Below are 21132 nucleotides of genomic sequence, written 5' to 3'. Positions count from 1 at the left end.
GGATAAATTTCTAAATGTAAAAGTGTGTAATTACTTAAATCATAATATTTAAATTTTGATAGACAATGTCAAATATCCTTCACTAGAAGTTATACTTACTCATATTCTGAAATAGGAATGTATGATATTGCCTATTTCCTCAAATTCTTCACCTTTTACTCTCTTTTTAACATGTCAAACTGTGGACTATAATACAATTTTAAAGCTATTAATAGATACAAGTTAGTAAGGATTGGTGTTAAAGTATAATTTACACATAGACTGGTAGAGAAAAAATACAATTTAGGAAGAAAACTATTTCTTTGATCTGAAGAAAACATTCCAAAGTAACTTATAAGCAGAGCAACAAAAAATATTAATCAATTGGTTGAATGATTCTTGAGGCTCTGTTGTGTTTTGCTAAATTCTCAGCAGGGTGGCATAATTTAAAGTCTCATAGATCATTTATTTAAGTGGCATTTATCTTCTTTATTAAGGGAATTAATTTCAACATAGGCATCTTTGAAAACAATCATGGCACTTGCTTCGGCTCTAGCTAATCACTGTATGTTGTATGGAAAAATACAGAAAACACACTATGAAAGGGAAATTTGTTTCTTAAATTGGGACTCAAAAATTAAGTTGAAAAACATGTATAAGAAGAAAAAATAATACTAGTTTTCCAACTGCAGGATTTTGGTATATTTTTCCTGTCTTTCCTCCTGTATTACTTTGTATCAATATTAGCTATATATATATATATATATATATATATATATATTCACATGGCATAGACATATATCTGTCATATGTACATAGATTCATTATTATATTTATAAAATTGTAATTAAAGTGAAAAATATATTGCCAGAATTAGGTACATTATTATATTGTAAGGTTCTTGTTATTTTAAATTGAACTTCCTTATTCATTTATATAGCTTCTTAAAATTTCAACAAAATATTAACTTACTGAACCATTGCTATGTTGTTAAACCTTTTGGTATTTTTCAGTCTTTTATTATTGCATTTTTATAATGTAGTCAGCATTTTTGTTTATTTATAATGTATTTTCCAAATGGAGCACTTAGATCAAAGAGTATGCTCAGGCTGCTGATTCTACTTTGACTTTTGTCTTTTTGCTTTTCTTACGTACCTGGGCATTTGATCTATGTGCTGAGATCCTTACATGTCTATATATTCAGATAAATCTTTTCAGTACTTCACGCCTATATCAAGTCATCTGTTGTACATGTTACCCTGAATCCAACAAGATTTCAAATTTGCTTAGAATTCTATCTCCATTATCAACCTGCTGTAGTTGACTAACCAGTCCTTTGAAACTCCTACTCAAGTGATGTTCAGAAGTCACTTTTTCTTTTCAGTTTAAAAAACTTACAGGCTCTCAATTGTCCAGTGTTTGTCAAACTTTCCCAACCAATATCCCCAACAGGTAAAGTCAACATAGGCTGTAAATACATTAACATCTTCAAACTCTTTGCTTTACCTTAAAAAATAATGTGATGGGAAACCCGCAGGGATTACAATCGAGATGGGAAAAAAAATGTGCAAAATGATGTAAAAATAAACTTTTGTAAAAAAAAATTAATGTGAATTATCTAGTCCATTCAATTATGTATTTGCATTTGTTTTAACATAAATGTTCTCCTGATAGCGTAATGAAATTGATATGCCCTGAAGCGTTCTATCACTTTCTGTGACATAATTTCATATACATATATCTTCAGTTTAGTTTGAAAGACATAGCTTCCAGAGTAAATCCATAGAGCTCAGGACAGTACAGAATCGTCGCATGGACTCTACCTTGGGATAGTCTCCTGCTTCTCTCTCACTAGCCCTTCCAGTCAGTTTCTAGTCATGCTGCATATTTTTCTAAAGGACTCAAGTTCCCCTACCTGGAATGCTTCTTTAATTCTGAGTCCTTTGTTATATTTACTTTGCCCCACAATGCAGTATGATAACTCAAATCTGCTATTGTCTTTTATGATGACGAATGCAATATAGATTCAAAGATAGGATATACATGTTCATACATTTTATATGACATACATATTTTTAGTATATTATATCCTTCATTTTTGTGCAATGAATAATATAATATATATATAATGAATAATATAATTTCCCTGTGAAATTCCCACCACCAATTAACCTGTGTACCATCACCACAGACCAATGTGCTTATCCCATTCCTGTCCTGATTCTTCTCCCTCCTCCTCTCCTACAGAATGTCTCTCATCTATAGTTGCTGATGATTTTGATTTTGATATATATATACATATATTATATATATATAATATGTATATATTATATATATATTACTGATTTCTTATTTGGCCGCTACATTCCTCTTGTGCGACAATTCAATATATTTTTTTCTTTCTGGCTTATTTTACTGAGCACAATCCCTCGCAGTTTCACCCGTTGCTGCAAAGGGTATATGTTTATCCTCTTTGATTGCTGAGTAATATTCCACAAGGGATATCTTCTTAATCCAGTCATCTATTTTTGGGCATTTGGGTTCCTTCCATAGCTTACCGACTATAAATTGTGCTGCAATATACTTAGTGGTGCAGGTATCTTTTTGAATTAATGTTTTTGTGCCCGTTGGGTAGATATCTAGAAGTGGAATTGCTGGATCATATGGAAGCTCCATTTTTAGTAGTTTGAGGAAACTCCACACAGCTCTCCATAGTAGTTGGACCAGTTTGCATTCCCACCAGCAGTGTAGAAGAGTTCCTTTTTCTCCACATCCTTGCTAACATTTGTTGTTGCTAGTTTTTTTTTTTTTTTAATAGTGCTTTTCTCACTGGTGTAAGGTGGTATCTCATTATGGTTTTGATTTGCATTTCCTGATTTCAAGCAATGTTGAACATTTTTTCATATGCCTGTTGGCTATTTGCATTTTTCTTTCAAAAGTGTCTTTTAAATTCTTCTGCACATTTTAAAAAAAGAATTATTTATTTATGCATACAGAACTGGGGTACAGGCCAGAGGTGCAGGGGCAGTGAGAGGATTCACCAGAGACAGAGTTGGGAACAGAACAAGCAGATTGATTGAAATACACTGCTGAAAGGAGCAGCAGGTGAGACAGGAGAGGTCTGCTGTACCGTGTGGGTCACCTCGTTGGCCTGGGACTGAACTCACACTGACACAGCTGTGGCTAGCTTCGCAGTGCTATGCTTTAACAGTTTGCACCAACAGGGAGAGGCCTCTTCTGCACATTTTTTGACTGGGTTGTTTAATTTGTTTTTGTGGAGGTTTGTTAGCTATAGATCTTTGTGATCAGTCCCTTATCATTTGTATTGTGTGCAAAAATTTTCTCCCAATCAATGTGGTATATCTTTGTTCTGGCTAATGCCTCTTTTGCTGTAGAGAAGCTCTTTAATTTGATGTAGTCCCAGCTGTTTATCTTTTCCTTCATTTTCTTTGTTTTAGGTGATGTGTCTTTAAAGTTGTTACAGATATGTATGTAATATAGTGTGTTGTCTATATTTTTATTCTATATATTTTATGGTTTCTGTTCTTATATGACATACATATTTTGATTTTCTTTCCCCTGCCAGTCTTCCTCCTTTTTTCCATTTCTATTCACTTCCTGCTCTTTACCTGCTCAAGCCATAATGATTTTAGGCCCCAAGATAATAGTGATTCTATTGAATTTGTTTCTGCTTTCTAAGTACGCAGTACAGTGTGACAAATAGAATATATTTAGTACTTTTGAGTGAAAGGAGGAAGGCATGGTATTTTTGATGTATCTGATCAAATTGTTTTCTGATGCCTTCAGAGAAATATGCTATTGCTTCTAACTTATAATAAACATTTTTGGAGAATAACTTAGAAGAAGTGTTATACTGGTTTATTTGAGTATTTTGATTATCAGGAGATAGCTTGTTTTTTTTTTTGATTGTTTATTTTCATTAATTGTGACTTTTCTAACCTTTTAAAGTCTTGAAGTTTTTCTGTACATTTTATGTGGACTCTTAAAATTGTTTTTACTACATAGTATTTGATTCTGAAGTGTTTATATAAATGATAGTAAAACTGTCTTGACTATATTTACAGCAAATAAAATAAAATGCTCATCTTTTTTTGGGTTCCTTTAAAAACCTTACAACTTTACATAATAATGATATATTTTCTTTTCTTTTTTTTTTTTTAAAGATTTATTTATTTGTGCATACAGAACTGGGGTGTAGGCCAGAGGCTCAGGGGCGGTGAGAGGCTTCACCAGAGACAGAGTGGGGAACAGAACAGGCAGATCGGCGAAGTACACTGCTGAGGGGAGCAGCGGGCGGGTCAGGAGAGGTCTGCCGCGCCATGTGGTCACCTTCGGGGCAGGCGGGAATCGAACTCATGCGGAAGCTGCTTTAGATTCTCAGTGCTGTGCTTTAACCCGCTGCGCCACCAGGGAGGGCTGATATATTTTCTTTTATAATTCATTGTAGTGTATGCCAGGGTTGTCCAAAGATGTGTATAATACTCTTTGATTAGTCATTTTATTGTACAGTTGAAGGGAATACTTTCAAATAAAGTATAATTTGGGTTTCAATACCTTCCCTGACCAATATATGCCATACATAAAAAGCAGATTAATTACCTAAAAAAGTTAGTCAGATGTTGTCATTTCTTAGTTTAAAACTCTCCAGTGGTTTCCCAACCTATTTAGAATGCTGTCCTTCCTAAGATGCAGGATCAATATCATCTTGCCTGGGGCTAGCGCTCTGAATTTATCTCCTCTCTTCTCCTTAATCAGCTCTAGCCACACCTCTCTCCTGCTCTCCCTTACACATAGTCAAGATGTTTCCAACTTGGTGCTTTTTTTTTTTTTTTCCTTTTTTTATTAAAAAGTTTATTTTTACATCAGCCAACTTGGTGCTTTTATACTATTCTTCCCTCTTGCTACTCTTTCCCAACCACCTACCTAATCAAAACTATGTTCCCTGTGCCACTTAAAAGAGCTAACCCAACCATGACACTATCACTTCCCTCGTATTATGTTTTTCTTCATAGTATATATAACAACTGGACTTTGTTTATTGGCGTTATCCCAGTAGTCAGCGCAATAGACAGTCTAATAACTCAGTGAACTCAGTCATGCAGCTGATAGCCTCTGAAATAGCCATATAAAACATATTTGGCATTTCTTCTTACATTGCAAAAACATCTTTTCCTTGTAATTTGAATATTTTATCATTTGTACCAGTTATTGCTACAGTTTGAATGGTTATATTCCCCCAAATCAATTTGTTGAAAGCCTAGTGCCAAATGTGATGTCAGGAGGAAGTGAACCTTTGGGAAGTGCAATGTCACTAGAGTGGAGGCCAAATGATTGGGGTTAGTGCCCTTATAAGAGAGGGTCCACAGAGTTTCCTAGCATCTTGCACCACTTTGTGCACTAGGATCCAGGAAGCTCCACTGCATACTGGGTCATCTCAGGCTGTGATCCTGGACTTCCTAGCCTCAAACTGTGAGAAGGAAATGTTTTATTTTTATAAGTCACCCAATCTCAGGTATTTTGTTTTAGCAGCACTAAAAGAGTAAGACAGTTATTTTTTGGATGCCTAATAATTTCTCCTGAAACACTAGGGTATTACGTGATTTGGGGAATCCTATTCGAAGACAGTGTCAAGGAAATGTGACTTCCTGTGTGTCTGTTGTCAATTTTCAGTGTATTGCAGCTTTACAGACAGAAGAAGTAGCAGATGAAAAGAGTATTGTTCCTTTTCTCTTCTGCATGTAAGAATAGTACTCACAAGAGGTTGTTTTAATAATAGAAAAGTACTTCAAAAGGAGTTTGGATTAAAAATGAGCAAATAGATTGAAAAGGAATTGGGAATCTGAAAACAAAGAAAATATTTAATAACACTAGTGACCCAGAAGGATAATAAGACTATTATGCTTTTAAGTTGTTAACAACAGTAACAGGACTAAAAATTCAAAGTAATTAGATATGCATCCAATTTATGAAAACAAAAACCTAACTAGTTAAATGCAAATGGTATAGTTGGAGGAAAATTCAGTGAGATGTAGGTATTGCTTTTGGTGAATTCAGAAATGCAATAATTCTGAGAAGCTACCAGCATTGTAGAAAAAGAATGAGTAGATAAAAGCTTTCAAAACCTCACTGTTTTGCCTAAGGCAAAACCAAGGGCTGTTTAAGATTGAACAGGATGGAGTGCTACCTACAGAATTGTGTTCTATAAAATCCACTGGACTTAAAACAGTACCAACTGAAAAACTAGTAGTTCAGGTTCCCAGGAGCCAAGGAGTGGTCCCGCCACCTCTACTTTGCCTCACTTCAAAAATATAATTGTTTCATAGCCCAGTTATTTCCATGAGTTAAGAATGAGCTATCTGCAAAATTTTTTTAAGACTTTGTAAATCATTATCCAAAACTTCAACAAAGTTATTTGTTTATGATGTTGGAAATTATGCTATAAATGAGCTATGATACTGTTTTTTACATGCAAATACTTACAAATTTACAAGAATGATCAGGAAAATAAACAATCCATCATTTTGTGTGCACACACATATACAATATAATCAGTACCACACTTTTTTTAAACCTGGGGTTATAAAACATTGATCTTTAAAAAAAGCTTTTGGGTATGTTTTGTATTAAGAAAGTGAAATATAAAACAGTGAGATGCAGTGAGTTTTCCATATAACTAGTATTTGGAGTAGGAAAAGGAGAATTTAAGAACAACCTCACAAAAGATAAAATAGCTATTTTTAGTAGTGTAATGACTTTTTGTATTTAAGTGTTAAAAATACATGGATTTTCAGTTTGGCTTTGTGATCTTCTAGAAAGAATGAAGTTTGCCAAAAACATGTTAAGCTTACTGAGCTAAAGGACCACTAGAAGGAATTGACAACATATTATCTAGTAAAGTTTAGATATTAACTTATAAATATTAATAATAGGTATAATATTTTAAAAGGGCAAAATTGTATGGTAGATGGTAATTGAATATGAAAAGGTAGATAGTAGAAATTATAAAGAAAAAAATTAAACTGAATATCACAAAAAGCTTATGCAAGAGTGAACTTCTCGGCTGAGGTAATGGATATGGATGGGAAATGACATGTTGATCAGCAACTGTATTGGTCAGGGTGTCATGAAAAGGCAGAAACATTCATGAAAAAAATTTTAACTTACTATTTTATTTTACTTTTATAAAACATGGTTGTTAAATATTTTTTTGAGCCCTTGGGAAAGTAACTTAACTTTGATTTTTCTCAAATGACCTCAAGAGGCATGATGTAGGTTTTCAGGGGAACGACTGCCTCTTCTAGAATGAGGAAGCAGTGTTTTCGGGCCAGATGGAAAAAATGCCTCAAATACATACATTTTTAAAAAGTTAAAAGAACAGGCCCTCCCTGGTGTCGCAGCGGGTTGAAGCACAGCACTGAGAATCTAAGGCCGCTTCCGCATGAGTTCGATTCCCGCCTGCCCCGGAGGAGACCACATGGCGTGGCAGACCTCTCTTGACCCGCCCGCTGCTCCCCTCAGCAGTGTACTTCGTTGATCTGCCTGTTCTGTTCCCCACTCTGTCTCTGGTGAAGCCTCTCACCGCCCCTGAGCCTCTGGCCTGTACCCCCGTTCTGTATGCACAAATAAATAAATCTTTAAAAAAAAAAAAAAAAGTTAAAAGAACAGCACCCCATCACAATGGAATTGAATACCAGTGCAGCAAAAGCCATGGAAAATAAACATCTTCCTTCCATGTTCTAAGTCTGAAGGACACTAAGATGTTTTGACCTAAATCACACCCAGATTCTTAACTCTATGTGGTTCTAGGAAATTCAGCCTCTAACCTTTTGGGCCTCAGTGATACTGAATGCAGGTCTCAGATTCCCTCAGTCAATAAAACAGTTTGAGGTGAGGGAAAGTAGTTTAATTTGTCGACAGGGCCTCCCTGGTGGTGCAGCAGATTAAAGTGCAGCACTACGAAGCTATCTACAGCCACTTCAGCACAAGGCCGATCACTGGCCAGGTGTTGACCCACGTGGTACAGCAGACATCTTCTGTCTTACCTGCTGCTCCCTTCAGCAGTATACCTGAGTAGATCTGCCTGTTCTGCTCCCCACTTTGTCTCTGCTGAATCCTCTCACCCCGAACACCTCTGGCCTGTACCTCAGTTCCTGTATGCATATATAAATAAATCTTTAAAAAATAATTTGTCAACAGATTGAGGGAGGACAGCAGACCACCATCCTCCTTTTTTTGCAGAGGGCAGATTTATTTATACAAAGGAGTAAAATGAAAGGGAGATGGGCAAGGGTCTGCAGAGGGGTGGTAGGAAGGGTTGGCATATCCTTTTGGTTTGGGCATATAGAAATTGCAGATGGGTCCCAGCTTGCTTTGTTAACACCTGAGGTTTTACTTACTTAGATGTTTAACTTCCTTATTATCCTCTTAGGGATGGCCTTAGAATGCAAGAAGACAAACTTGTACATGCAGCAGATAGAAATGCTTATCTGATAGGGAAGGAAGAGAGACTTGTCCTGTTTTACTGTATCATCAGCATTACAAGAAGGCACGCTAGAAAGAGATTGGAATGGATGGAGACAGTCTCTCCTTGACACATTTTACAGACTTGATCCAAGAGAAACTTAAAACATGTAAAGTAGCAAACTCAGAAAATTCAATAAGAACCAGTTCTTAGGTTTTCCATTGTCAGCTATCTGAAAAATATCAAAAGAACTATTAAGCAAGCATTTGCCAGACATTTCGAATCAGAGTAAGAGCTCTCTTAAAGATATGTGATTTTATTTTGAAATATTACTACTGCTTTTGTGGTATTATATCTTTGTGGGAGGCAACCAACATGAAAGTTGCCTGATGTTGGTAGGATTTGTATGAACAGGGACATATAGGATTGTTTTAGACAGCTGTAGTGATGGTAAAAGGTCTTCAGTCACCACCAAGAAGTCAATCCAACACTAATTCAAATTGTGTTGTTATCTAAAATGATAGCTAGGTTTTCTGGAAATATGGCAGAATTGTGGCAGATACAAGTAAGATCTGCTACAAACACTTCTAAATGTTCAGTTAATCACTTTAAATGTATAATACAGTTTTTAAAAATGTCTCTGAGGGAACAAACATAAAGAGGGAGTTTGGATGAGAATTTCTGGTTGAAGCTGAAGCAAAATTTGCAATGATTTTGGTAGAGTTTGCTGCTTGGAGGCTTGTTTCAGTAGTTGCATGTAATAGAGAAAGGGGATAAGTATTTAATTCCACAAATGCAGGAAGGAGGAAGAAGCTGAACATGCACTTTAGACTCTGAAAAGGTGATGGATATTTCCAACAGTCCTTTTTTTTTCAAATTGATTTATTTATGCATATGAGAGCTGGAGTACAGGATTGAGGTGGTGGGGGTGACAGAATTCACCAGATAGAGAGTGGGGAGCAGAACTGGTGAACATGCTAAAATACATTGCTGAGGAGAACAGTGGGTGAGACAGGAGAGGTCTGCTTCACCGTGTGTGTCAGCACCCTGGCCTGAGTTTGATCCTGATAACTTCATAAGTGCTAAAACTTAACCTTGTGTGCCACCAGGGAGGCCCTCTTTGCTGCAAAAATACCTGCCTGCATGGGAAGGTGCCAAGCTCTGGCTGGGAGGAAAAAATTGCTCCCTGTAGAATCCATAATCATATACCCGATCATAATCATGACATGAAAATTTAAGCTACTTGCAAGGTACGAGGTGACCCAACATTAGAAAGAACAGCTGGGGAATCTCTCTTTCATACATTCTCTTTCACACACACACACACACTCACTGTGCCTGCTCTGTCTCTCTCTCTCCTTTTTCCCCATCTTCCTCTTAAATTCTTTTAAATCCCCACCTTCCCTCTTCATCTCATAAATTTGGATAAAACAGCACAGTTCTATTCTTTTTTTTTTTAAAGATTTATTTATTTATTCATACAGAGCTGGGGTATAGGCCAGAGGCTCAGGGGCGGTGAGAGGCTTCACCAGAGACAGAGTGGGGAACAGAACAGGCAGATCAACGAAGTACACTGCTGAGGGGAGCAGCGGGCGGGTCAGGAGAGGTCTGCCACACCATGTGGTCACCTCCGGGGCAGGCGGGAATCGAACTCATGCGGAAGTGGCTTTAGCTTCTCAGTGCTGTGCTTTAACCCGCTGCGCCATCAGGGAGGGCCTCTATTATTCTTATTATTGAAGTCTATCACAAAGTTGAGTTAGCATTCATTGAAAGTGAATTCCTAAGGGGTTAGACTAATATTTCATATCAAATTTTCCTGATTTCCCTGGACTTCATCTACCAAAAAGAAATTAATCTGTAGCACTTAGCACATACTTGACACATAATCACTCCTTAATAAATGTTATCCATATTCAACAACAGTAAATTTCTGTAAGTCTAGGATTTTGTGCCCTTTCCTCACTTTACTAAATGCCCAACTAAACATAATAATGTTGATGTCTCTATTTTTAAGATTTTTCTACCAACTTCTACAGAATATTTTAGGTGATTAGTATATATTTTTACTAATTAAGACTAAATTGGCCATACAGCAAATAAGATAAGCAACAGATTTTTCCCTTTGTACTTCTTCAGAGTTCTAAATAATTCCTTGGATATGATATAAGGATTAATTGCATTTTTCGGACTTTCTGATAAAATTATAGCACTTTGCATTGTAGAAAGTATTCAATATAGTCCTAGATTATTTCACTAAGCATGATACCTTCCAGTTCTTTCCATGTTGCCACAAATGGCATGAGTTTATCTTTTTTGATTGCTGAGTAATATTCCATCGTGTGTATGTACCACAGCTTCTTGATCTAGTCATCTGTTTTTGGGCATTTGGGTTGATTCCACATCTTCCCTATTGAAAGTAGTGCTGCAGTAAGTATTCAATAGTTTTTGTTTTGATTCAAAATTGTATTAATGTATGTTAGAATCACCTCAGTAGAGGTGGCGCCAAAATTTAGTCTGACCATCTGGTTGAGTTTAATCCCATCTATACATCATTTTATGGCCCAAAATGATCTAGCTCTTATCTGTAAATCTTTAGTGAAGGAAATTCACTAAGACAGTACATCTTGGTTTGTCAGTGCAATGCCACTCAAAATTGAATGTGGTTTGTTTTATTTCCTTTGCTTACCTAGAGGCTAGACTCAGTGCTTCTTTATACCTCCAAATAGCAAATCCAATTCCAAAAAGCTTTAGTAAGTGAGACAGATTATACTTAGGGAACATTGAAAAGAACTTGCATATGTCACAGCAAATCTAATTAAAGTCCTCATTGAATATCTTTACATTTCAAAGTCCCTCTGTAGATACTCTAGCAATGTTTCTTAATTTTTCTGCTCTACTTGTCCCGAATTTAGTCCCTGAAATTCCCCCATTTCATAGCAATTAAGCTCAGGTTATTAGCTAAAATAGTTAACAACCAAAGCAGATGCCTCCTTTGCTTTGACTAGAGTTGGAGGTGGCAGGAGATGACCATATGTGGAGAAGGGTATAGATCACAAGGCTTCTACAAAATAAGATTTTCTCTACATTATACCCAAGTTACAATGTTCTGTAACTGACTATGCAAAAACAATTTCTATGTTATGTGCCTAACTTTCTTCTAAGTAGTGATTAAAGAAAACTTTTTTACTGCTGTAGTGCTGGTTTATAATGCTGTAGTTTCACACCTTGAGAGTTGTGTATGCCGCACTACACCCACCACCAAAAGTATAATTATTATCTGCCATCATCCAATCCATCTCCTCTACCTGTTTCATTCACCCTGCACCTTCTTCCCTTCTGGTAACCACCATTCTATGTCAGTCTAGGGGGTTGTTTTGTTTGTCAGTTACTTTATTTCGTTATAATGAACTTTCTCTTATTGACTTACTCCACTTAGCACAATCCTTTCAAATTCTTTTCATGCTTTTGCAAATAGAAAAATTTCATCATGTATGTATGCATGTGTTGTGTGCATATATATGCACACATTCACAAATACACATGTGTATGTATACCATGTCTTTATCCATCCATCTATCCATGGGCACTGAGGTGGTTTTTGTGTGCTGGGGTTTGTAATTAGTGCTGCTGTGAACATAGGGATGAACATATCTTTTCAAATTTGTGTTTTCATATTCTTTGGATAAATACCCAGATGTAGAATTGCTGGACATTTTGTAGTTCTATTTTTAAGTTTTTGAGAAACCTTCATACCATTTTTCATAGTGACTTTACCAATTTATATTCCCACCAACAGTACATAAATATTCTTTTTTCTGCATCTTCCCTGACACTTACTGTTTCCTTTTTTTTTTTTTTTTAATAATTTTCATTCTAGTGGATGTGAGGTGAAATTTCATTGTGGTTTTTGATTTGTATTTTCCTAATGATAAGCAATGAATATTTTTTCATTGGGCTGGATGTCTTCTTTGGGAAAATGCCTATTTAGATTCTCTGCCCATTTTAAAATCAGATTTTGTTGTATGAGTTGTGTATATATTTTGGATGTTAACCCTTTATCTGATAAATAGTTCACCAATATCTTTTCCCATTCAGTAGTTTCTGGTTGCCTTTTTATTTTGATGAAGACTGTGTGCTGTGTGTAAACTTTCATTTGATATAGTCCTGTTGCTTTTCTTGTTTCCTTGCTACTGCAGAGGAATCCACAAAGGCATCATTGATTAAATTTTTTATAACAGTTTTATTCAGCTCTAATTCACCCACCATAAAAATTCATTGTTTTGAAGTGTAAAATTCAGTGGATTTTTGTATATTCACAAACATCACCACTTTCTAATTCCAGAACATTTCATTATCCCTCAAAGAAACCCTTTACTCATTGGTATTCATTTTCTACTGCCTCTTCTCCTTAACCCTTGGCCTATAGTAATCTATTCTCTGTATGGATTGCCAATTTTAGACATTTTATATAAATGGGAATCATACGCATTTGATAATATTTTGTGACAGGTTTATTTCACTTAGTGTTAAGTTTTCAAGGTTCATTCATATGGCAGCCATGTATCAGTACTTCATTATTTTTTATGGGCAACTAATAGTCCATTGTATGGATACACTGCATTTTGTTCATTTTTTTCTTCAGTTGTAGATGTTCAGGTTGTTGCCATTTTCTAGCTATTATAAACAATGTTAAGGCCATTCATATACAGATCACTGTATGGAATTGTTTTAATTTATCTTGGATATGGAATTGTTGGGTTATATGGTAAATTTATCTATAATGTTCTGAGGAATTATCACTTTTTCAAAGTAGCTGTATCATTTTACATTCTCACTTGCAGGTATGTGTGTTTCAATATTCCTATAACTTCTCTTGTTAGTGTCTTTCATACAAATTATGTTTTAGTGCATAGAAAGTGTTACCTTTGGCCATTTTTCATGTGCTTATTCCCATTTGTAAATCTTCTTTGGAGAAATTATGTTGTAGTTTAAAATTGAATTATTTGTCTTCTTATTGAGTTGTAGGGGTTCTTTTAGTATTTTGCATATAAGTACCTAATCAATATATAATTTGAAAAAATCTCTCATTCTGTTGGGAGTAATTTATACTTATGCAACATGAGTTATTCAGGGATTAAAGCTTAAGTACTGGTATCATCCAACCCCTTTGCCTCTTCACTGGAATTATTCCAAATTGGAAAAGCTAGTGCTCACTGTAGTGTCTTAAAAGAATACATAGAGGAAGGGGGTAAAAAACAAACAAACACAGTGCCTGGAAGAAAGTATGTGCTTACTTAAATTTAGGGAACTAATGAATTACATATTCTTGGTTTCTTTACTAGTCAGACTCGTCAAGTCCCTCTACTGTACTTTGAGAGCAATGATACTCATTTCACTATCTGGAGTCCACCTGAAGGGAGTTACGACATGTTGGAAAGGTGAATGTTTTAATGTGTGTACCCAAAACTGTCTATCCTGCTTTGGATGCATTAAAGCATAACACTGCCATAAGGGAGTCCATAGAATTTTCATGGTAAAAAGCAGTTTTATGTTCTGCTATTTACATTTGAGATGAACACTTCAGACTTAGAGAAACATTTTTGTGTGTGTGTGTGTGTGTGTCAATTCAGTGCTGGCTCCACAGTGCTTGTCTTTGACATTTCTATTGTGGATGTTTATTTGAAGGTTCACTTTGGCATTTCACTTAGATCACTGTGCACTGTGTCCTTCACACACATAAGAGTAGTTCCCTCAGTGAGGTTTACTGTTCCCTGGATTAAGCTCATAGCTGTGGAGGAATGAATCTGAGGTTGCTGGATGAACTAAATCTACTCAGGAGACCTTGTGGGGAGAGAGATGGTCCCAGCCAGGCTGTCAGAATCTCAGCATCCCTTCCAACATTCTATCGAGGTCATTTTACTACTGACATTTGACATAACCCCCTGTACATCTTGAGTGTTGACTCACAGAAAGAATCAGAATGACTTAAAACAGAAAAACCAGTGCCTTTCCTGGTGGTGCAGTGGGTTAAAGCACAACACTAAGAAGCTAAAGCCACTTCAGCATGAATTAACCCATTGCGACACCAGGGAGAGAACAAAACTGCATTTTTATAATACTTCTTTCTCTCTCTTCTGCTGCCAAGTGTAATACCAATGAAGGAAACCAGAATATGCCACTCCTAAATCGCCTCTTTGATACAATTTTTTTTTTAACTGAAGGCAATTAAGCAGATAATTCAGGGAAAAACTCTATCCCCTTTTGCTTAACTACAGGCTATAAATTCTTTTTTCACTGCAGCCAAATTTTTCACAGCCCAGATACGGTACCAGAGGAATCTGTAAATAAAACCTACCCATTATTTCCTCCCTCATATATTTACCTTCCTACAGCTTGTGGCCCTTTAAAACCTAAAAGTGCTTTTGTTTGTCCAGTCATTTCTTCTAAACTCACTGCTCTTCACTGAAGAAGCTACACAAGCCAGAGTTCTAACCACTTTGGCTACTCTCTCATTGAGGTTTCTCACATATAATGTTCTTTCTCTGGAAGAATACTGAGTGCTGGGAAGGTGGTTGACTCACTGGGAGTTGAGGGTAACTACCTTGCAGTCCTAAACACCCTCTTCTCCCCTGCCTCAGCTCCTGGCTCTTCCCTGGGCTCCTACCCATTGCATTTGGGTGAGTGCCAGCTGCATGAAAGAACATTGACTACTAGGAGGAGAGCAGAGTGCTGATGCATCTGAGGCTGCTGGCAGCTAGGTTGGTGGTCCCGAGATGTATCCTTTCTTCTATTCTCTAGATTCCTGAGACTTCAGATGTTCCTAGCTACTATCACGGAGTGAGTACATACCTTCTCAGATAGCACAGTTTGCTGGGCAGGCAGTGAACCCAGGGCACTGGGACTGCTTGGTACCTAGTTTAGTTGTTTCAAGAACTAGCCTTGATTGTGGCTGGGCCTGTTATCTGGCAGCCGAACTGCTGCAACTTCTAGTGCTACTTGCCTGTGGCCAAAGCACATAGAGCCTCTGGCTACTCTGCTTGTGCTAGAGCCTCAGGGGAAAGGCACATCAAACTAGTTTCCAACCGAAAGGTCAGTTGCAATTTAGGACTTCAGGGAATGTCCCAAGAGGGGGGGGGTTAAGGGGGGGGGGAGATTCCTTCATCTGTCTTCATCAGATGGTGACTTGTAGATATCTCTTTCAGCTCAAGTTGCTGCAGCACTTTAGGGAGGTTTCTGCCCTTAGGTCTCTACTGCAGTAACCACTACAATACCAACATTTCCAGGCCAGATCCTGTATGTTGGTTCTTGGAATATCACCCTATGCTGGCTATTGAGATCTAATCATACTGGTTGGTGATGGATCTTGACAATACAACAACAGAAAGCACAGTTTCTAAGATCAACATCCTAAACCAATAACTTTGGACCTATTTATAATTCTCATGTAAGACCATTCCAGAAGTGGAAAACAAGCCTAACAATCCATGGAAGTAATTGCAGACCATGAAACAAAATGTGGAGACAAAGAAATTCAGTCAATGGATAAAGACAAAATACTGGGGGCAATTCCTATATAACAGTATTAATCAAACTATCAGAAGACTTTCACAAAAAAGGAATACTATTTATATGTAAAATATGATGAAATGTCATTTATAACAACATGGACAGAACTGGAGGGGATTATGCCAATTGAAATAAGTTAGAAAGAGAAAGACAAATACCATATAATTTCACTCATGTGAAATATAAAGAAGTATGGACAAAATCAAACTAAAAGAACACTTGCAATCCTATGTTAGAACTGAACTTACCAGAAGTTAGCAATGGAGGGCACATCAGGGAGAGGGCACAGTGGAATGTGGCAGAAAGTTATTGGGCTTTGGTAGTAGGTATAATGTGCTAACATTCATTTATAAAGGTATGAACTTATACCCCTAAACAGAATTGTTGTAAAATAATGTTACCTCAATAAACTTAGTAAAAAATAAGTACAACTTTTGTAAAGAACACCACCATCCAGTGGAGAGTTTATTATTATCCATTAGTGAAAGGACAGAAGAGGGGTATCAGTTAAATAAGTTTTAGTAAAAGTCAGAAGAAATAAGAGTAGTCAGTGAAAAAAGACATTTAATCTCAGAATCAGTGAAGAAAATTCCTATTAAATAGTATTCTAGTTTTTACTTGTCATGTTGTCAAGAAAATAAATGGTGAAAACATAGTAATCCTATACTCTAATTAGATATACTGCCTGATTAGAAGTGTAAATTAATATTTTCAGGAAACAGTTTGTTATGTATAAAGACTTTTTAAAGTAATATGAATTTGATGAAGTACAATTATTTCTAGGTGTTCCTCATTAAGAAATTGGTATGAATAAGGACAATAAAAGTCTATGCCATGACATTCATAAAGCAAAATGTTTATGATACAAGTCAAAATAGAAGACCTTGGCGTGTACATAAAATATAAGTCCTTAAAACAAAAAAAATTAAGTCACTTAAGCAGATTTATGCCACAAGCCACAGTTCTTGTTTTAATTTTATGAATAGCAAATATGAATAAGAAAACATATCTGCTTTTATAGCTGTGTATAAACTTTCAGTTTTCAGAATTGGATTGGAAGGTTTAATACCTTATAATTCTTCTTTCCTTTGCAAATTATAGCTGCTTTGTGCATATCTGAGGTTCTCTTATTAGATTTGCCCACATAGAAAAATATCCGTCTTCCATTGGAGTTCTACTAGGTTTATCATTTTTCAGAGTAAATGCTTGCAGTCTGAATTCAAGTGAATTAATCCCCAACTTACCACACCATTTCACTTTCCAGTTACGATTGGCATCAACACCCCGGCAGCGAGATCTTGAGTTCTTTGATCTTGTTTTTCTCCAAAATCGATCCTATGTGTCATTAAGTATATGGATGCAGAAAAAAATACATGAAAGGTAATTCGCATGGATTTTAGTATTCCCATCAGTGCATAAATCACACACTGATGAGAGGAATTCCTTTAGAAATACATCCAAGAGAACTGAAGTTCACACTCAGAAAAGAGACCCAGCTTCACTCTCCAATTTCTGCTACATATTTGTCTCTTACCTTATCTTGGCTTCATTTCTTCACAGGCAAAATTGAATGACCTAAGCTTGACTAGTATTTTTCCATATTTTATTTGGAGGGAGAAATCTTTATGTGAAATGCTATGAAAATTCAAACATGCAAACAAAATCCAGAAGTTCCTATGATTTGGGTTAGAGTGAGGTCTCTCTTGTAGCTCTGAATTCTCTAGACTGGCTGTTCACTGATTCTCTAGACTGGCCCTCCTGACCTGTGGTTGTTTCTGATTATACAACAGACAAAATGACTTACATTGGTCCAGCTAAAATGGTATCCATCAACGTTAAAAACAGGCATGACATAGAAATACAGATGATTGAACATTTTCCTCATGGTTGGATCACTCCTATATGTTAGAAGCACCTAAAAACAAATATTTTCCTTACAAATTGACTTCAAAAACATATTTAGAAAGAAATTACTTCTATTTCTGAGAAATACCAAATTCCTTAGGTTAAAATGTAATAAGCTAAAGAGCTACATTTTTTGATGTTACATACTCTCTATTGAGATTTTTATCTAAAATTTTTTATTATTGATAACAAAAACTGGCAAAATATCAGTAGTTCCGATCTGGCTATATTTTAGGTTTATTAAGAAAGCAAGCACTTGATGTTCTTTGTATATTCAGATTTCAGTTTTATTTCAATTTTGGACCAAGAGACCTAAATGTATTGATAGACTTACTTTGTAACTAAGGTTAGTTATATAGTCACTTAGTTGTTTTGAGTCTAGTACCAACTACACATAGTCCTGGTACTTACTGCATGAGTACCCTAGTCTTTTCTGACTTCCTTAAAAATTTTAAGGGGGCAATACAGTATCTCTATTATCTTTATTGTGGCATCTTTGAAAACCTACTAATGTGATTGGGTTTTATATGGTGTCTGACTCCAAGTCCACCTATATATTTGGTCTTAAATAGAAAAGCATTGGATTTGCTATATTAAGAGTATGGACATTTTGAAAAACCATTTTTATTTAGTCGACTTCTTCAAACATTCTTTTGATGCATGATTGCCTATGTGTAAATATCTTGGAGAGGTACCCTAGGAAGCTTGTAACTATGGGGAGGGAGAGATGGGGGAAAATTACCTTTCATTTTATACCCATTTAGATTGCATGAGTTTTTGACATGTTAAAAACACAATTCAGGGCCCTCCCTGGTGGTGCAGTGGGTTAGAGAACAGCACTGAGAGGCTGAAGCCACTTCTGCATGAGTTCAATCCCTGCCTGCTTCTGAGGTGATCCCACATGGCGAGGCAGACCTCTCCTGGCCCGCCCCCTGCTCCCCTCAGCAGTGTACTTGGACAATCTTCCAGTTCTGCTCCGCACTGTGTCTCTAGTGAATCCTCTCACGGCCCCTGCATCTCTGGCCTGTACCCCAATTCTGTATGCATAAATAAATAAATCCTTAAAAAAAACACAATTCAAAGTGAGGGAGTTTTAAAATTAAGTATATAATGCCTTAGAAAATTTAATACTGAAATTTCAGTCTTATTTTACATCTAGTTAAGCAAGATTTCTGAACACACACCATAAGCAGCATTCTGTGTTTACATGGTGAATTTTATTCATAGCAGTCCAATGATAGAATTTATTATAGGAAACTATCACTATATTACTATTAATAGTGAAAATATAGAAGTATATGTAGGAGTAAACACCATTTTATTAAACATAATTTAACTATCTAAATGAATAATACAAGCTGATAAACATTAATACAGTTATCTTCTTTGTTTAAAGTTCAGTAATAATTTTTTGGCTAAGTACTTGAATTTCTTTTGTTGAATGCATCAAACTAGAGGAAAATTCCTATTTTTTCCTTTCTTTCTTTTTTTTTAAGATTTTTTAATTTATACATACAGAACTGGGGTACAGCCAGAGGTGCAGGAGAGGTGAGAGGCTTCACCAGTGACAGAATGGGGAGCAGAACAGGCCTTCTGACAAAGTACACTGCTGAGGGAGCAGCAGGCATGTCAGGAGAGGTCTGCTGGGTCAGGAGAGGTCTGCCGTGCCATGTGGTCACCTCCGGGGTGAGGATCAAACTCATGCTGAAGTGGCTTTAGGTTCTTAGTGCTGTGCTTTAACCTGCTGTGCCACCAGGGGGGGCCCAGAAAATTCCTATTTTATAATTAATAGTAGATAATGCAGAATTTTATCTTCTTTTAATATATAGAGGTTCCCCAATATTTGGAGGATGTCTTCTATTAAGAATGGCAGAGACAGCCATGTGACTAGCAACATCTCGACTGTAAGATAGGCAGCTTTTTATGATACTCTAGAGAATAAGGATGAAAATGTGGAAGGAAAGAAAACTGGGGTAACGGTGGCAAGAGCAAGAGGGGAGTAGGAATAAGAAAAGGCAGGAAAAAGTAATTTTTCCTTTTCTCTTCCATGCATAAGGGACTCAGCTACTTTGTCTCAGTCCACTAGCTTGGGGGAAGTCTCTCACCTTTCCAAGCCTAAATGATGTTATCTAAGTGCCAAACTATGTTTGAAATGTGATTGGGAGCATTCTCATTTTAATCTGCCTTCTCCTCTCCAAAGCAAGTGATCACTATACTTAAATATTTAAAAGAAAGTTGCTAACTTCCTTTTAAAAATTATATTTAAAGCAAATAGGAAAAGTAAAGAATATATATTGCCCACAAGATATATCTCACCATATATATATATATATATATATATAGAGAGAGAGAGAGAGAGAGAGAGAGAGAGAGAGAGAGATTTTTTTAACTGAAACATTATAGATAAAAATAAAATTTCACTTTTAATACTTCCTGAACACATTTTTTTTTTTTTTACATCCTGAACACATTTTTTCCTCCTCTACCAACATAATTACTATCTTTATTCTGATATTATCATGCCCATGCATTATTTTCTTTTAAAAAATATGGTGGCATATATAATGTAATATGTTAGTTTCAGGTATACAATATAATGATTCCATATTTGTATATATTGAGAAATAGTCAACACAGTAAGTCTAGTTACTATAGATCTCGAATATAGTTCTATATATTTTTTCTTTTGAGAGGGACTTTTAAATTTTACTGTCATAGCATCTTTCAGATGTACAACACAATATTAGTAACTATATCTACTATGCTCTATATTAAGTCTCCATAACTTTTCTTAATAGCTGGAAATGTGTTCCTTTTCATTCCCTTCACCTGTTTCACCACCCTCCACCTCTCTCCCATCTGGCAATCTCCAATTTGTTCTGTGAGGTTGGTTTTTGTTTTGTTTTTTTAGATACCCCAAATAAATTTGCTGTCTTTCTCTGCTTGACTTATTCACTTAGTGAAATATGCCTTTAAGGTCTCTATGTTTTCTTGCAAGTTAAACATTCCATTCTTCATATAATAAATATTTATATTGTTTATAAAAATAAATGTATCATCTTTACATGATTGCTCACACACATGTGGTCTACCTACCTACCTACTTACTTACTTATCTACCTCTCATCTTTTTATTCACTCATCCACTGATGTGCACTTACGTTGTTTCTATATCCTTGTGATTCTAAATAGTGCTGCAG

The 21132-nt window shown here is 36.0% G+C and overlaps 1 protein-coding gene across 1 annotated transcript in view; it reads right to left on the bottom strand.

Moving 5' to 3' along the window:
• CPA6 (carboxypeptidase A6) overlaps positions 1-21132 on the bottom strand; it is a 236904-nt gene that overhangs the window by 21188 nt on the left and 194584 nt on the right. Inside the window, exons 7-8 of the mRNA XM_004679817.1 lie at positions 17832-17942; positions 17272-17362 (exon numbers count right to left, since the gene is read on the bottom strand). Of these exons, the coding sequence (XP_004679874.1) occupies positions 17272-17362; positions 17832-17942 (202 nt within the window). The remainder of the gene's footprint in view (positions 1-17271; positions 17363-17831; positions 17943-21132) is intronic.

The sequence above is a fragment of the Condylura cristata genome, unplaced genomic scaffold, assembly GCF_000260355.1.
Source record: "Condylura cristata isolate star-nosed mole 26May11 unplaced genomic scaffold, ConCri1.0 scaffold00009, whole genome shotgun sequence".
NCBI classification, from domain to species: Eukaryota; Metazoa; Chordata; class Mammalia; order Eulipotyphla; family Talpidae; genus Condylura; species Condylura cristata.
This window is presented reverse-complemented; position numbering and strand designations above follow the sequence as displayed.